The 18387-nt window shown below is 43.2% G+C and overlaps 1 protein-coding gene across 7 annotated transcripts in view; it reads right to left on the bottom strand.

Annotated features, from left to right (window-relative positions):
• The window catches only part of MAP4K4 (mitogen-activated protein kinase kinase kinase kinase 4), a 171877-nt gene that overhangs the window by 56887 nt on the left and 96603 nt on the right, over positions 1-18387 (bottom strand). For all 7 annotated transcript variants that reach the window (XM_051641362.1, XM_051641276.1, XM_051641204.1 and 4 more), the window contains exons 4-7: positions 6179-6304; positions 5273-5383; positions 2331-2421; positions 735-865 (exon numbers count right to left, since the gene is read on the bottom strand). In XM_051641362.1, the coding sequence (XP_051497322.1) occupies positions 735-865; positions 2331-2421; positions 5273-5383; positions 6179-6304 (459 nt within the window). The remainder of the gene's footprint in view (positions 1-734; positions 866-2330; positions 2422-5272; positions 5384-6178; positions 6305-18387) is intronic.

Consider the following 18387-nt stretch of genomic DNA (forward strand, 5'->3'; position numbering starts at 1 on the left):
AGTGAAGATATTTTTAAAGGCATATTTTTACATTTCTTAATTTCTTTTTTTTTGCAAGCTGAGAAGAACTTAAGATTACAGGATGCTTTCACTAGAGAAAATTAACTTTAAATACACTTGCATAGTGTTCTTAAAAGTAGTGCAAATACCATTGAGATAATGATGGTTTTGAAGTAATTACATTTTTGCTTTGTAGCAAACTGTAGAAAAAAAAACCTTTGTTGAATAATGTTGTGAAGGATAAATTCTATCAACATGTATATGTATCCTGAAATTAGGAATAGGTACAGCTTAAAGAGTTCCTTCTGTACTTCACTGGCTCTCCAGACAGTGATTCTATTTAAGGCAGCACCTAAAATGCACTGTTCTGGGTTACTACAATAACTGGGACACAGTCTAACACAATTTAAAGTACAATCATTACACAAATTGAGAACATGAGTGTTTCCAGTTAAAACTCTTTTTTGCCTTCTCTGAGCACCTGCAGCACACTGAAGCCCCAAACCTTATGTCTCCAAGCTACAACAATACAAGCAACAGCAACTGTTAAAGGTCACAGTTGGGCAGTGACCCATACCTTGTACTCCTCTAATAAGAATATACCTATGCAAAGCAATATTACTCCTACAAAGCCTAAGAAGTCTAAAACACTGCCATCATTAATAGACATTCATACTGCAAGTGTAGGGTTTGTGTATGCTGGGTTGTTTTTTTTCTGTGAAAGGGACTCTTACTCTGTAATCATATGTAGCATCTGGATTTTCATCACAGGCAATAACTTCTGGAGCCATCCAATACGGAGTTCCAATAAAAGTGTTTCTCCTGCCAACTGTCCTGTCCAGCTGAGCACTCACGCCAAAATCCACTGCGGGTGGGAAAAGAGTAAAATAAAATAAGAAGAGAAAAACAATGCAGTGATTACTTCTGTAAGGTGATCTAGAAATAAAACCCTGCGGACATTCCAAGTGGGAGGACCATGCTGAGGAGAAACATGATGATTAATACTGAGGCAGCCGAGCCCTTGTGCTTTACACGCAGTGTGCTTGGCCCACAAGCGTCAAGAGACACAGCAGCATACAAGCACCTCTCCTGCACCTCCCACCAGCCTGCCCATACAAAAGGGAGATTACAGCTGCAAAAATACTGCCTGGGAGCCTGAGGAAGGACTATTCCCTTCCCAAATGGTGAAGCCAAACACCTTTGCCTATATGGAGGGAGTTATTTTTAAGGTACCTCTCATGCTATGGGAAAACAACATGTTTGAACGAGACTTCTGTTCAGCTGTCCACCTTTTCTGCTCTAAAATCAGACAGCAAAAATAATGTGTTGCTCAGCAAATTGCTCTCTGCTTTAATGTACAGAGCAGATGTGTCGATAGGAGCAAAAGATGAGGATTGTTCAAGAGGAAATAACTTTGAGCAAACATGCACCCAGGTTGCAAAAGAGATACCCAGTTCTTTACAATTACATTGCAAGGGTGTTTATTCCCTCCAGTAGTCCCTGCTCAAGGCAACTGTGATACATGTGTTTCTATACCAGTAGCTGCATCTCCTCTAGAAGGGCTGTGTCAGCTTCGCTGCATCCATCATCTGAGCGACACCAAGACCAGCTCAGTGGGAGACACTGTTTGGGAGCTACCGTGCTCCACTTTGGACCAAAAGAAGGAAAGTTCTCCCAAGAGCTTCTTCCTCCAGCAGCCAGGACATCTTTCCATGCCTCGTGCTGCAAGAAGGTGTAATGCAAAACAGACGGGATGTGGGCTGGGTGGGAGGGCTTCAGCGTGGCTCTATATTTAACCAAAAAAAGGTGGCGAATGTAGTGTGATACATATACAGAAGGTTAAAGTGTGCAGTAACTAGAAGAGACAGATTAGAGAGAAGAAAAATAAGTTTGTCCACTTGGAAGGGAGAGAAGAGGCCAGAGATGAGCATGGTTTCAGGCAGGCATGCCAGAGCTGGAACTGTATTTTGAACTTGATGCCATAGCTCCCTCAAGAATGCCACCCAGATTGTATCTTTGTATCCAGAATCTGCATAGTAGATGCTATTTCAATTAAAGCCAAATAAACGAGTGACTCCCCTCACTTTCTGAGTCCAGAATCAGAACCAATCCAAGTCATGCACAGTTCGGTGAGGGGTACAAAACTGTCCCCTCTCAGATTCTGGCATGAAAGCCAACATCTTCTAATGAAATTCAGGTCATCCTCCTGAAGCAAGAGGAAATACGTGCAGGGCCTTGATTCGCACCGGAGCAGTGACAAAGTACACATGCTACATGACACGTTGCAGGGCTCTTAGAGGATAAGGAAGTGGATGTGCTCGCCTACTTACCAAGTTTCACCTCTGCATTCTCTGTTAACAACACGTTTTGTCCTTTGATATCCCTGTGAATCACATGATGGGCATGAAGATGTGCCAACCCCTGCATTAGAAAGAGAGGGAGAGGACATTCAGTTAGGCTCTTGGCTTAGCAACATACTACCTATATCTAGCACCCCCAAAGTCCATTGCACTGAGTCTGGAGTTCTTGCTCAGCAGCTGGGTGCATGTGACCAGTGCCTTTAGCAGCACACTGCCTGCACATTTTTGGTAATGGAGCAGAGACACAGGTCCCACATTATGCACACAGTGTACCTAAATAGAGCCCAACATCTGCACTGTGCAAAAACCTCTCAGGGTGTCCCATGAGGAAAGTTCAGCTCCCAGAAAGTCTCCATGCAATGACACTTTAAATGACATCATCATTGGTGTACATCACTGACATCCAACACACACAGGGTCACCCAGAATTTAGCCTAGGGAATGGGGGTGGAAGGAGGCACCATCACCATGCACATATGCACCCCTGAGAAGGAGAAGGGAGGGTGTGGGCTGGCAGTTAAGTTTGTGCCAAGGGACTACAGATGACAAACAAAAGCTCTGTTGCAAAGCTGCAGTTCTCTTCTCTAGCCTCCTTAAATAAGAAGCCAGATAATTGTTCCTCAAGAAAAAAAGAAAAAAGAAAAAAAAAACACAACACAAACATGCAAAAGGAAAAAAAAAAAAAAAAAAAAAAGAGCATTATACTTTCCAAAGGAAACAAAACCCTCTGGCATAAGGTGCTTTTTGTTGAGACAGCACCTGGATGCATGCCCCAAAGCATTAGCCATGTGGAGGGAGGGCTGAGGAAGACATATGTTGCATTTTACTCTCTAATGTAATTGGGAGAACAACAGGCAATCCTCTTAGCAACTGCCTGTATTTTGGTTTCTCCTCGGCTCTCTGCTAGGAAAATTGTAGTCTCCGATGGGATTGTCTTGCCTGTTCATGTTGCCCTCGTAGGCTTTTAATGTTTTATGAAAAATAAAGAAATAGAACCTTTGCAGCTGCAAGAGGTTAAGAGAGTAGTGGTTGCTGTAGAGAAATATTTCCTAACACATGTTCTTCATTAAATGATCATTTACCAGTTTGCCTACATAACCATTCCCTATTTTCTTTTTTTAAAACAATTAATGAGCATGACAAGAAAACCATCATCCACAGCTCCTCCCCACAAATGTCACAAGCAAATCAAATGAATGGCTGAAGTCACTGAGACCTTTTGCTGGCTGTTAATGCTAAGCATGGTCTTATTTTTCACAGGACTGAAGGTTTTCAAAAGTATCATACAGGATACTTTTTAAAGCCTTCTGCTACGCTGACCCAGCCAGAGAGATAATGGTATGTTCTCTCCAGAGTACCATCTAGCCTTACTGAAAAACATATTTGGGTTTGCCAAGGACTGGGAAGAAACACAGGGGCACGTCTACATTATTCTACAGTTCCCAGGCCCCTCCAACCACACAGGGATCCACAGGGTTGACCCTCACCTGTGTCTCCTCACCTGCACCAATCTTTGGCACTTCAGCTCATTTTAACCTTTTTTACACAGCTTCCCTCCTCCATCTCTGAGAAACTCTCTGTCAAATCAGGTTTTGCAATGTCACATAGCAATGCAAGTTCAACATTCCTTTTTTCCAGATATTCCAGTTCCTGCTAGCAAGCAACTAAGGCTCCTTCAGCAAATCTCTTACAGTAATGACAAAATAGCTTTCATCTAACTCTTTTTGGAGGTATATAATTTTTTCATCTTCTCAGTGATCCTGACTACTTTAGATAAGGAGAACCTAGGATTAATGCAGCATAGCATGCAATACAGTTCTCAAATCAAGCATAAAAGCAGTCCTGTAGAAGTTACCTTTCCTCATATGAAAGCATCCTACCCATTTGATTTGAAATACAACTATCAGTAGGTATTAAACTTCTCTTCTCCTTCATAAAGAACTCAAAATGAGCCAGCCCAAATGCCAGCAGAAAGACTCTCTCCCCTAGCATTTCAAATTAGAGGAAGAGACCAGAATTTTAAGTCTCCCTCCCTCACCATCTTAAAAATTGCCAAAGTAGAGCAAAAGTGTAACACAGACAACAGCAGCACTGCTTTCTGCAAGGGCCAGCGGGGGTTTCCTTTAACATAAAGCCCTTCAGAACTTCATTTATGATGAGGCAATTGAACAAACATACTGTGTAGTGGTATGGGTAGGAGGCAATTTGTTTTACGAAGATGCACGAGGAAAATCATACCAGATTTACTTAGTGCAACAAACAAATGCCAATTCAAAAAGCACTTAAACCGTACTGACTGGAGATTAAATACAAAAAATAATTAGTTAAAGCTTCAGTTTTAGAAAACCTGGTTAGTGGCAACCCTCTTCCTGAGAAACTTTTGCAGCACTGCCTGCTAGCACTTTGCAGTGCACAGCCACATACAATGTAGCTGCTTGCTCTAGAGAGACAACAGGAATATACAATTTGTGAGTACATGGCAGCACAGAATTCCTGACTGCTGGCCTGAGCCAACAACTCCCTTCCTCCCCAGACTCGATCAGAGCAGAGACAGACACCTCCAAGCACATTTGGAAAAGCCCATTCTGCAGTCTTCTGCATTATGACACTGTTACAACCTTGGCTTCCCAACAGCAGTGTCTTATGGACACTGTTTCACAGCTTCTGGCCCAGGGAAGGTCGCTGGCTCTTCCGCTGCCTTCTCATGACTAAAATTTGTTATTTTCTGCAAGGCTGCTGTTAGAATACAGTGCCACTCACACCGAGTTAAATGATGTGGAGTAGACATGTATCGGCTCCTACGCGCTCTTCCAATGGCTAGCGGGACTGATCAGAAACAGCTTCTTGTAGAACCTTGAGCTAGGCTACATCTCTGTTAGACTTTCTGTGTTTTTCGAGTGGAGCAGACTTACCCGGAGAATCTCTCTGGAGATATACGCTATCCAGTCTTCTTTCAGAGTATTCCCTTTTGTGTTCTTCACAAGGTCCGTGATAGAGCCTGCTCCACAAAACTCCATAACAAGCTGCAAAACAAATATCAGCATACAACCAACATTAAACACAGTCCCCAGCTGTCTAGTAAAGCAAAATAATTAGGTTGCAGCACTGACTTGGGAAACCCTCGTGAAGCAGAGAATATAATTTATTTTACATCTCCTCCTGGAAAATGGATTCAAACCAAATGTCTCCAATGCGTGTCAGACATACATGGAATATGTCTCACATTAGTTACCACATTTTCAAGAACTGATTTAATCATTGTAATTTAATGCTGTGAATCTGTATTTGCTCAGCTATGCAAAATGCATTAGCAGCAACAGGAGTGAGAGCACATCCAGTGCTGAAGGAACCAAACTTATCACACCATGGCAACACATCTTATTCTTTAACGCCTGTTTATTTATGGAAGAACATGCACGGATGTCTGTACCCTGCCACTTCAAACCCAAACTTCAATCCTCTGGAGGACATAGATGAGGTAGGATGAGAAGTGTAATGGGTACAATTCTCAAGTGCAGCTTTCTTTTTACAGCCACATATTGCGCAGCTCATCTGCCTTGTTCCCATGAAACATGTTACTATCCATCTGGAAAATGGTGAAAAAATCCTTACTTAAAGAGCAAAACCATTGCTAATAGCAAATCTTGGTTAAGCCATCTTCTCAAGGATACATGATTAGCCTAACTGATTCACTTATCTATCCGTTCATGCAAGCTCCAAATTCTAGTTTGTCTTTCCATAACGTGGTATTTCTGTCATTCTCAAACTATATTGAAAAGGGAAAGACTTATGAAGATGCTTGAGGAATATCTGCTTACCCACAGTTGGTCGTCATGCCCTGGAGGACTTTTCTTAATGAAAGCACCATAATAAGTTGCAATATTTCTATGATGAGAATATTTCTTTAGCATGTTTATCTCCAGTTTGATTTCTTCTTCTTCGTCCTTTGCAAAAAACAAAACAAACATGTTTAATACACCACATGCATTATTTATTTAATTTTCTCTTTCACACAAGTTGACTTTTTAAAAAGTTTAATTTATACTGGCATTATGCTCATTAAACACATCCTATGTTCACTTCATCACAATCCTGTGTATTGAGATCGTCTAAAACAAAACCTTTACACTCCCAAGTTTTTAGTCGTGCAAAAAGCAAAAGAAGAATGCTCTAGACTTCATTCAATGATGGAACAGGACAGCGTCTGCTTAAAAACCTTGTTTGTATCCTTTGTAATCTTAAGCAACTACGTAGCTAGAAGGCTTTTATTCTACATAGCCCAGAGAACTACAAAACATATCTGCATTTATGATAGAGGAGTATTACTTCAATCTTCCTCATTTTTTTTCCATTCATCTTGAAAACTGCAACCAGTTCTACTGAAATGCCAGACAGTGGGGCAGTGCAGCCAGCTGTCCTCTGAGGTGGGTCCCCCCATGGTGAGGATCGCAGGGTTCCACCACTGTGCCAACATGAGGCTAGCAGAGGAAAGCAGAGGTGGAGGTCAGGAATTCCCCTCAATGTGCAGAGAAGGCATTCACCTCATGTACAAGTTTTTTCCTCCTCCATCTGCCTCCATGGCGGAAGAGCAAGTGCATCAGGCAGAGAGGGCCGGAAGCCCGAGTGGTAAACAGGATGCTGCGACACAAAGGCGGAGGAAGGATTTGCCCCCAACTCCCCCAGCCTCAGTGAGCTGCCAAGCAGAGAGCAGCTCAGGTGAAGGGAGGTCATGGGCAATGCTATGCAACAACTCCTTAAAACCACCCACAATTTGATTTGAAGTGACGGTGGCATGCGTTTCATGACAGGATCCATGCACGCTTTGAGGTGATGTCTGAGCAGGTAGCCAGCAGATCGAGGAGAAGGAGCAGGCACCAACCAACCACCAGCGCACTCCTCCAGCTCTGTCTTACCACACCTTGGCCATGGGAGCCCTCATCTAGTGCCTCTCAAGGCAAGGAATTAAAAAGCAGCTGTTTTACCCCTTTAGGCACAATCTCCATTCGCTTCACAACTTTCTAGCCCCAGATATCCAGGACTAAAACATCTACCTTAAATTGATTCCAGGAAGAAACTGAAACCTCTGCTCCCTAGGGTGGCTGGCTGATGGAAACTGTAGAGCATATTTTGATTATCATATACTGTCAAAGCTGATTACATGAGAAAATTTTAAGCCTTAAACTTCCTTGCAATTTGTACCACACTAGCAATCAAATATCCTATTCACAACATATGCAGATGTTAACACTAAGTACACATTAACTGTTTATACACACTGGTACCCATGGCTTTAGCAAAAGCAGCCACCCTATGCTATAAAGCAAACAGTTGTTTTGAATACATGAACAGTGGGATGCAATGCTTACTCTTTAAACTATTGTGAGAGAATTCCCAAAACGCACCATGGATAAACTATTTTTTAATCTTCTCATGACGTATCTTTAAAGTAAAATACCGTGCACTTCTGAAACACTTAACAAAATAGTAAAATAATTGTAAATCAAAAGCTCCCAGTGAACAGCAGCCCTGGAAGAAAGTGTTATCAGAAAAGATTTTTGAGCCAAAAGCTAACTCAGTGGTTCCTCAGCTGCTTCTGTTGTCCTTGCTGTTGTGTGATTTATTTATTTTTTAATTTAGACCACATGAAAAAAAGGAAAAAAAAAATAAAAAGAAAAAGAAAAAAAAGTGCTTATACTAGAAACCACCACACTGAACTTTAAATTTAGGCAAAAAAAGGGTAATAGGAGTTTTGTTAAACTTAACAGTTTGGGACTTAATCGCTGATAGGTTAATATGTATAATTGGATTAATCTGCTCTTGGGTACTGACTTTTTATATAAAAATTATTTCCTACCCCCAGCTCAAGAACAGAATAGCTTTTACATTACAATGGGCAGGATGTCCTAATGGTTGTTCATGTTTACATATTATAACAACAGTCAAAATGACTATGCTTAGACAGGATCTCTTTCTGAAAAATGAAATAATGAAAAAAAAAAAATCCAACACTCCAAAACCCCCCCCAGAGAACAAACAACAACAAAGGCGCCCACAGGCTCAGCAGACTGCAAGCAGTTATTGCTCTTTCAGTTTTTCCCTGTGGTTGTGTCAAAGCACCTGCTCAATGGCCTGCAGCAACCCCAAGCAACAACCTTAACTAAGGCTAATAATGGTCCTAAACTTCCATTTCAGCTGTCATTGGGCATTTGTCCACAACACAAATAGCATTTCACCTACAGCTCAATCCAGCCCAAATTCCAGCCTACAAAACTAAATGGATTCAGTAATTCTTGCCAGGCTTTGGAGGATTCCACTTACTTAGTGTGGATCGATAACTCCCTGGCACCAAGTCCTGAAGACTTTGTGGCGACAGGAAATATCATGAGGATTAATCAGCACAGCAAAGGCTGCAGTACCATTGTGGTACAGCAATTGATGTAAGATAATAAAACAGAACTAAAAAAAAAAAAAAAAAAAAAAAAGAAAGGAAAAAAGGTGGCCAGATCAAAATTATTCTGTTCCAGATTCAGAATTATTTTCCAGGGTACAGTTGATGTCATCCCAATGTGGACATCTGAAAGAGGCCAAACAATGTGCGCCCTACCGGTGTTTACTTCTCCCATCAACTACAAAAGGAGGATGAAGTCATTAGCCAAGATCCAGACACCAATCTTGCAGATGTCTTCCATCAGGGTGAGATGAATCCCACCCAAAAATCTCACCGGATAAGACCATTTCCGCACAAGTCTCCTTATGGACACATAAGCCTCAGGGAGGGCAGGCCGCAGCATGCAATGGGATCCTCCCGAGCAGAGGGAGTGGTTTCAGCAGCCTCCTGGGATTTGGACGTGTGAGTTAGCCTCAGGGACGGAAGGTCCCTCACCTCCTCCCAACAACACACCACCACCAGCAGCCCCTCCGTTTGCAGAGGCACCAGGATCACAAAAGAGGAAAATTAAAACCAGTTGAGGCGAGAGACTTGTCATTCTCATGAAGGAATACAAAAGTACATCCTTTTTTCTTGGAGGAGAGAAGCAGCTGGTGAGCCCTTCCTAGTGATTTTATGCAGCTGGCATCAATTACCACTTTAAGCCATTATCTGTGGATACAAACTCCCACTGAAACCTTCTTTGTCTGGCCTGTGATGGGGCTGGTATAAGTGTTTTATACTTACACATTCCCTGTGTTTGTGACAGCACGTCTGATTACTGGTAATTTTTGCAGTAAGCTATACTTTGCAAGACTCACGTGGCTAAATCAAGCTTAGAGCAGCTTTCCTCTCCCTTTCCATGTGTTTCCCTTCAGAGATTAAATGGACATGTCAGCATCTCTAGGGATTTCCAACCACAATGCTGCTTTATCAAAACGACTTGGCCTGTAAGATTAAAAACTGCATACGATGCCTGCACAGAAATCCACCTATGTACACTCTGATAATTTTTAACCATTTGAATTAGCACATTAAAAATAAAACCAGGCGTGTTACCTCTCAACATGCCACCTACTGGCGCCAGATCAGTTTGCTTACAGCTGTAGCACAAAATCTCCACAACACTTGCTCTTCCATTCATCATTGCACACTAAATATCAGATTATTATTTGCACGCAAGCGGTGAATCAATGACTTGTTATTTTCATTACATCACCATTTACAAAATTGTGGTGATTTAAGTATCTGAATGATTTAAGTGTCTGACTGGAGTAACTCCCAGTCAAATAAAAGCTACTGGAGCAGATCCATGTAAGGAATATTAATCTGGACAGCCCAATTATGCCATTTCAGCACATTTTCCAAAGGTAAACCCCATGCATCATTATTGCAAGAAAATCCTGCTTATTTATATGAATTCTTATTAGATGAGGAATTCAGAAGCACTTTTCTGGACATCATGGTAGGGAGGGAGAAGGGAACTACAGCACTATAAGTGCCAGAAGTAGGGAGGACACAACCAAAGGAAAAGAAAGATCTACACATGCTTCGTTTTTATATACTTCACTAAACATCATTTTCTAGGTACCTCAGACCAAGTAAAACACTCTTTTCCAGCGACCATAGCACAAGGAAAAGTATTCCAGGAGCTAAATTAAGAATCATAGAATCATAGGGGTTGGAAGGGACCTCGAAAGATCATCTAGTCCAACCCCCCTGCCAGAGCAGGGTCACCTAGAGCACATCACACAGGAAGGCGTCCAGGCGGGTTTTGAATGTCTCCAGAGAAGGAGACTCCACAACCTCTCTGGGCAGCCTGTCCCAATGCTCTGTCACTCTCACAGTAAAAAATTTTTTTCTGATATTCACTTTAAACCTCCTATGCTCCAATTTGTATCCATTACTCCTTGTCCTATCACTGGTCATCACTGAAAAAAGCTTAACTCCATCTTCTTGACACTCACCCTTTACGTATTTGTAAACATTGATGAGGTCACCCCTCAGTCTCCTTTTCTCCAAACTAAAGAGACCCAGCTCCCTCAGCCTTTCCTCATAAGGGAGATGTTCCACTCCCTTCATCATCTTTGTGGCTCTGCGCTGGACTCTTTCCAGCAGTTGCCTGTCCTTCTGGAACTGAGGGGCCCAGAACTGGACACAATACTCCAGATGTGGCCTCACCAATGCAGAATAGAGGGGGAGGAGAACCTCTCTTGACCTACTAAACACACCCTTTCTAATACACCCCAGGATGCCATTGGCCTTCTTAGCCACAAGGGCACATTGCTGGCTCATGGTCACCCTCCTGTCTACCAGGACCACCAGATCCCTTTCACCCACACTGTTCTCCAGCAGGTCAGCCCCCAACCTGTACTGGTGCATGACATTTTTCTTCCCCAAATGCAAAACTCTACACTTGCCCTTGTTAAACTTCATCAGGTTTTTCCCCGCCCAAGTCTCCAGCCTGTCTAAGTCTCTCTGAATGGCAGCACAGCCTTCTGGTGTGTCAGCCACTCCTCCCAGCTTGGTGTCATCAGCAAACTTGCTGAGGGTACATTCTGTACCCTCATCCAGGTCGTTGATGAAGATGTTGAACAACACCGGTCCCAGTACCGACCCCTGAGGGACTCCACTAGTCACAGGCCTCCAACTAGATTCTGCCCCATTGACTACAACTCTCTGACTTCTTCCTTTCAACCAGTTCTTGATCCACCTCACTGCCTGATCATCAAACCCATACTTGAGCAACTTATCTACAAGGACGCTGTGGGAGACCGTGTCAAATGCTTTACTGAAATCAAGATAGACCACATCCACCACTCTACCATCATCTATCCACCTAGTAATTTCCTCATAGAAGGCTATGAGGTTAGTCAAACATGACTTACCCTTGGTAAAACCATGTTGACTGCTCTTGATGACCCCATCTCCTTGATATGTCTAGAGATAGTGCCAAGGACAAGTTGTTCCATCACCTTTCCAGGGATGGAGGTGAGGCTGACCGGTCTATAGTTACCCGGGTCCTCCTTCTTGCCCTTCTTGTAGACTGGAGTGACATTTGCTGTCCTCCAGTCCTCAGGCACCTCTCCTGTTACCCATGACTTACCGAAGACGATGGAGAGTGGACTAGCAATGACCTCCGCCAGCTCCCTCAGCACCCTTGGATGCATTTCATCCGGACCCATCGATTTATGGATGTCCAGATTACGCAACTGATCCCTAACCCAATCCTCATCTACCTGGGCAAACTCCTCCTTTATCTTGACTTCTTCTGGGGCTATATGAAACTGGGGCTCATGGGGAAAGCCTGCAGGAGTAAAGACAGAGGCAAAGAAGGCATTCAGCACCTCTGCCTTCTTCATATCCTCTGTCACCAGGGCACCCACCTCATTCAGCAGTGGGCCTATATTGCCTCTGGTGTTAGTTTTGTCGGCTATGTATTTGAAAAAGCCCTTTCTATTGTCCTTAACCCGACTTGCAAGGTTAAGTTCCAAGGAGGCCTTAGCTTTCCTAGTTGCCTCCCTACATTCTCTGACAACAGTCCTATATTCCTCCCAAGTAACCAGCCCCTCCTTCCATGATCTATAGATTTTCCTTTTCCATTTGAGTTTGCCCAGCAGTTCCTTTTTTAACCACACCACCAACAAGCACCTAAAGGTACAGTGAGGAAGTATCCCAGGCCATGTAAGCAGTGACTTGCTATCGACACTCCTCCAGCTGGAATAGCTGCCTGACCACTGCTCTTTGCTAGTTGTCAATTCTGCCCTCTCAAAGGTTAGGGAGGAGAAACTCAGGACAAACTAAGATGATTTTATTTCCCTAGTAGTACAATGAGGGGAAACATGAATGAGGAAATACAGCCAAGCAAGGATAAAACAAAACAATGTTCTGTGATGCAAGTAACAGCAAGTTTATCTATCCCTCCAGATGATCTATAAACTCCCCTAAATCAGTTTGCAGCAGAATACAAAACATTCCCTTCAGTAACTTTCCTTTCTGATTTAAGAAATAAGAGTAATTGAGCTCTCCTGCACAAACAGCATCCATTCATTTTAAGCTACAACCCAGTGATTTAAGAATTAACACCACTCCCCAACAGTGGAAAGCCAAATGCACAGGCAGAAGAAGGGCATAGGGAAAGGGAAGCCTCTCAGTCACCCTTCCTTTGCTTTCCCAATGCTGCTGATGAAGCTCTGCCTGCCTGAAGAACAGTGGCTGGCAACACTCTGCCTGGGGTTTCTGAGTAAATTGAGCTGCTGAGGACCATGAGCTCTAGTGGTGGCTTGTGGGATTTGGGAATCTTTAAATCATGGGATAGTTGGGATCTGCATGGAGGGAGGGGCAGGCATGAGGCTCAGTCAGGTGCTAGGAGGTGAAAGGGACTGCTAATGCAAGGACACCAAGAGTGGTGGAGAGGAAACTACTTTGCCTTCAGAGACAACAAAATGATGACAACTTTATTTCACCATCTCCCCCACAGAACACCAGTTGAAGAAAAACAGGAGAAGCCCACAAGAAACCCAGTTTGTTTTCCTTTATGCTTCCTCTCACTTTTCATTTCTCCTCTCCATCACATTAAAGTTTAAAAATAAAATAAATAAATAATTTAAAAAATCAAAGTCCTAAAAGTCATCAAATGCAAAGAAGATACATCACACCACCAGCTTTTACAAAATACCATTCTGCTTGTGTGTCACATCCTCCCTCCTCCCTGCACCCCAGACCTGGCCAGCATTCATTCAGAGCTGGATCCGTACAGGACAGGGAAAGTCTGAATAGTGCCTAGTACAATAGGTGACCTTTTCTTGTGCTGGAGTCCATAATATACACACTCGTTAATAAAGTTCTCACACACGAGGGAGACATTTTGGTGAGAAGGGTTGGGACAGTATTGCACAGAGTGTGGTATGTGAACCAGGAGCTGCAGCACTGCCTCCAAGCTGTGAAGGAGATTGCAATTTTGGGAGGAACCTAACCACAAGAGCAATGAGACTCTGAGCACCAAGCAAATCCCTGCCAGTGCCTGCCAAGCTAGGAAGTTTGTATGAAGCAGAGCAGCTTGCAGTGCTGAGAATGCAATGTGGAGAAAACACGATCCTCTCCAACACCACAACCGAGTGTCAGAATTGGGAATATGATATTAAATAGTCCTTAAAAGAAAATACTGAACACAGGCTTCTTGGAAGGGAAAGCCTAAACTGTTTAAAAGAAAATACTTTAATCAAGATGTGCAGTAAACATTCAGCAAGTCCGTATACAGTTCCTCCTAAATCTTTACACACAATAGCCTCCATATTTCTTATTACATCCTGTCTTGAAAGTAGTTTTACAGAGCCTTTGAGCTTTGTTACCCTTAAGCTAAAGACCTCATGCAAGTTTATTTCCCTTCTGCCTCTCTATTCTGTTACCTTCTCACCCCAAGCATTTATTGTGCCAGCCTCACTTCATGTGCAAGGTATCTGTCTTTCACAGACCCCTTACCACAAAGTCTTCCCACCTAGGCATCAGCACGTTCATTTCTCTGCACCACTCTTCAAGTCCTTCCCAAACATGCACTGGTTCAAATGCCTCCAGACTGTGTTCCCTTAAGAAAATGTGTCCATCATGCCACACACTCAGTGACACAAAAGGCACATTAGACATCCAAAAAGCAATGGCATGGGTGGTGAGACTCACCCCAGCATTGCTGTGAGGTTGCCTCTCAGAGTTTGCCCCTTGTCCACGTATGCAGCCCATACAGAGAAGGCCCTTCCCAGGCATTACCCTTTGCAAGCTTTCTGGAGTCCATTTTGTGACTGTGAGCTGCCCACCAGCCTCCAAGCTGCTTCTGCCACCGGCACAGAGCCACACTGCCAAAAGCAGCAGGCCAGCAACACTCTGCTCAGGCAGAGCCATCACAGAAGATGGCTGTGATGCTTCTTTCCAGGGTCAAAAAAACCTTAGTTTTGTGAGAACTGGCTGAGAGAACAGGGATGTGCTTATGACCACATTTGGTTACCTTCAGCAGCAAGATTTCATCAAGCAGGTTAGAAACACACGTCCCAACACATGCAAAACAGAGGCTGCTTTGTCTCCCCCTTGGCACAACACCCTCCCCACTGCACGCTAAAGGCACCATCTGAAACACAGAAAACGAGCCAAATTGTTGGCAACAGTGCCATCGCTGAGGCTGCAGCCATAAAGCAACAATTAAGTTAACCAGACAAAAGAGCATGAGGGACAGCTAGCTCTTAAGCAGGGTCCCAACACTGCCCGAAGGAGCCTGTGTAGCAGCATTGTGCAGGCACAGGAGATGGCATCACGTGCAGGCAGGAAGGAGCCAAAAAACCACGTGAAGACAATACTTGTCTGTTGTCTCCCCCAAAACCACCTCCTCTGCCAATCACTCCGACAACAATATTTTCTTTCTTGCCTGATGTGCCCCCGGTGCTTTCATTGGTCATTGAATGAGCTGCACTGAAGGCACAGAGATTGCACTGCTGCTGACCTACCCCAGCATAACCCCAGGATGCCATGGGCTTTTCTGAAGACAACCAAAAGAGAAACTTCCTAAGGGCAAATCTCTTCAACCGTTTCCAAGGCTGTTCCCTCAGTCCTGGTCATGATTACTTAAAAAGAGCTTCCTGCTCACACTGCATGTTTACCCCAGCTATACAATTCAACTGTCCATCCTCATCAAGCCTAAATTATTTACAAGTTATGCAACAAGCCAGCCTTGTAATGACATCTTCAGAGCTTCATAAAGGAAGCATTAGTACCCTACTTCCATTACTATTATTCACACAAAAAATGCATGTTGCTATACAATCCTACATCCAGTCTTGTGTTTTTTTGTGATCAGAACAAGTCCTTGCTAGCAGATATGAAAAGTAAGTCTGTGTGTGAAGGAAAGAAATTAAAACAATTTCCTTTATGCAAAATTTGGGGTTCAGAAGAGGAGACATAGATGCTAGAGAGAAAACAGGCTTCTGCACAAAGCCAAAACGTTGCACAGCTTTTCTACCTCCAATCTCAGTGTGCATTTGAAGCCAAGGAAAGCAGCATCTCTGGGTACAACAGAGCCAGGGGACGCATTTGCCCTCTGCTTGGCCCCTGTTCGCCGCAGGCACTGTGAAGCCTCAGCATGCCACCACTCCCACCTGGAGGGCAGATCTGCTTCCAAAGGGAATACACATGGGTCCCTCCCTACATGTGCAGTCCAGACACTGCTGGGCCACATTTTGAACCTGGGAGATGGGAAAAAGCTTCTGAGTCCTGTAAGTTTTATTCAGCTGAAAAGATTCAACAAGAAACTGAAGTTCTAGTTTGAAATTAAGCTTTAACTTTGAGGGGGGTGGGCAGAAGGCAAACATCTGAGAGAGGAGAAAAGACAAAATGCTGCCATGACTGAAACTGGATTTCCTATATACCAAATGCAACACGGAAGTTGTATTAGCAGAAATTTAAGCTGAGAAGGCAAAATAAATTAAAAATTGCAGTTCTGGAATAACACAAAAGTTCTTCTATTACATGCCTCCAAAAAGCCTATAATTATATGAAGACACTGGTCCCCTTACAGGGCAGATTTGTTCAGTATACAGCCTCACACCCACACTGACCAACAAAAAAGAGAAAAAGTGGGATTTATTTACAATCCCTCTTTCATTTTGTTCACTGAATGAAACCCAAATGCTAAAAAACAAACAAAATACCCCAAGAGTTTGCTATCATGAACCCAAAAGTTGTCACCACCCACACCCAAACAGGAACAGAACAAAGGAGAGGAAGGAAAAGTCATCCACTTTGATGTTCCCTTGGGGGTGTTTCACATAGCACCCTTTATTTTAAAAGATGAGGCTGAAAAAGTAGCTGACAAGAGAAATTCAGAAGCTCCATCACATGCTGCTATTTCTTCACCCAGCAGTGACTGAGGACTTGGCACTGTTCTGTGTGCAGTATTATTTAGGCCAAAAGCAAGCACCCAGATTTGTGAAGCTGAAGCAGCAGACTGACTGGCAGTGGTACTCCAAAATCAATCGTATGTTAAAAAATAAAATAAAAATATTTTTTTAAATATGGGGGAGCACTAACCATCACTACCACAACTGCCAGCAGTGAGCAGCTGGCAGCCACAAAGCAAGTTAGTACCTTGCACTTCCAGGAGATACAGTCCCATTGGTGACCTTCACCTCCCCTTCATGGCATAAGTCTCACCTCAAGTAGACATACCTATCCTCTTACAGGCACCTTTCCCCCCCTGGTTAATTGCAGACCCCCAGGGCAGCTATGCTTCAGGCTTCAGTACAAGCACTACATGCCTAAAATTAGACAGAATTAATCTAGGCTTTGGTCACTGGTAGCATCAAAGGTGAAGGTCACCAAACAGCCACCAGAAGACTGCAAGTTTTATTACTAACTTTGGCATTTGAGCCCACATCAACTGATAGGCAGAAGAAAAACTTTTTATCACATTGCTTATTCCTCAACTGTCTACATTCCCTAAGTCTTCCAGGCTTTAATTAGGCAAACCCTGCTCATTAAAATGTTGCGAGTGCAGTGATTTTTTTCCTTCCAAATATTTAAAACTCCGTCTGCAGCACTAACAAAGCCCTGCATTTTGTCAGAAAATGAGTGCTAAGAAAAGCCCTGAAAACAAAATTACTGCATTTTCCTTGCAGCCCACCAATCAGCTTCTGCAGAGTGGCATACTTCATTTAGCCCATTACTCTGAAGAAATAGATTTAATGCTTTTCTAAAGTGGTGTACCTCTGTCTGAGGTACACCTGCCAGATGAAACAACATCTAATAGTCACTGCATCACCAAACATGAAAGATAATATGTTTTCTTAAAAGTTAATACCCATGTTTAATGCCTGTTGTACATGCTATCAGTAACCTATGCTCTGTTTTACACCCACTAAAGAAAAACTTCAAATTTGGACTACACTACAGCCTCTAAAAAACTCCTTGTAAGCAAGGACTAGTGTGAGATCATGATCTGACTTATTCAACACAAAGTTTCTTTTGTGAAGCAGCCAAAATATGTAAATTACCCAGGAATAAAAGGAATCATCCGATCTGTACATGTGTCTTTACAAACACATCTGAATGACACAGTGTGAGTGCACATGTCTTTACAAGTTTTAATTTTGGGTAATCTTTGCCTAAAGGTTAAACACTTTAGCTCCTCTGGTCCAAAATTAGTCACCACTCAACCTCTGTCAGGAATCCTCAACCTTCTCCATGCCTTACACACAGAAAGTACTGCAAAATGCCAGGTGTGAACAGGACCCAAGAGGTTCAAAGGCCTGTTCCTCTCACCATACAAGAGGCAGAAGGAATTGCAAAGAAAGCCGCACCACCCACCCACCACTGTGTGTTTTGAGAAACAGGCTGAATTTATACTGTCCGTGCAGATCATGGGCAGCTGCAGTGATAAGAAGGGAGAAGATCTGACCAAGCCCTACAGGCCTGTCAAACTCCATTTTAAATTTTAAAAATACTCCAGAAAATAACTTTCTTTCATCCGCACTGCAAGCTAGTACTGCTTCAAAAGGTGGCAGGAGGAAGCTTACTCCTCCTCCCTTTGCTCCACCATCTTTCTTCTCTCTCTGGTTTGGT

This window comes from Apus apus, chromosome 1, assembly GCF_020740795.1.
Source record: "Apus apus isolate bApuApu2 chromosome 1, bApuApu2.pri.cur, whole genome shotgun sequence".
Lineage (NCBI taxonomy): Eukaryota > Metazoa > Chordata > Aves > Apodiformes > Apodidae > Apus > Apus apus.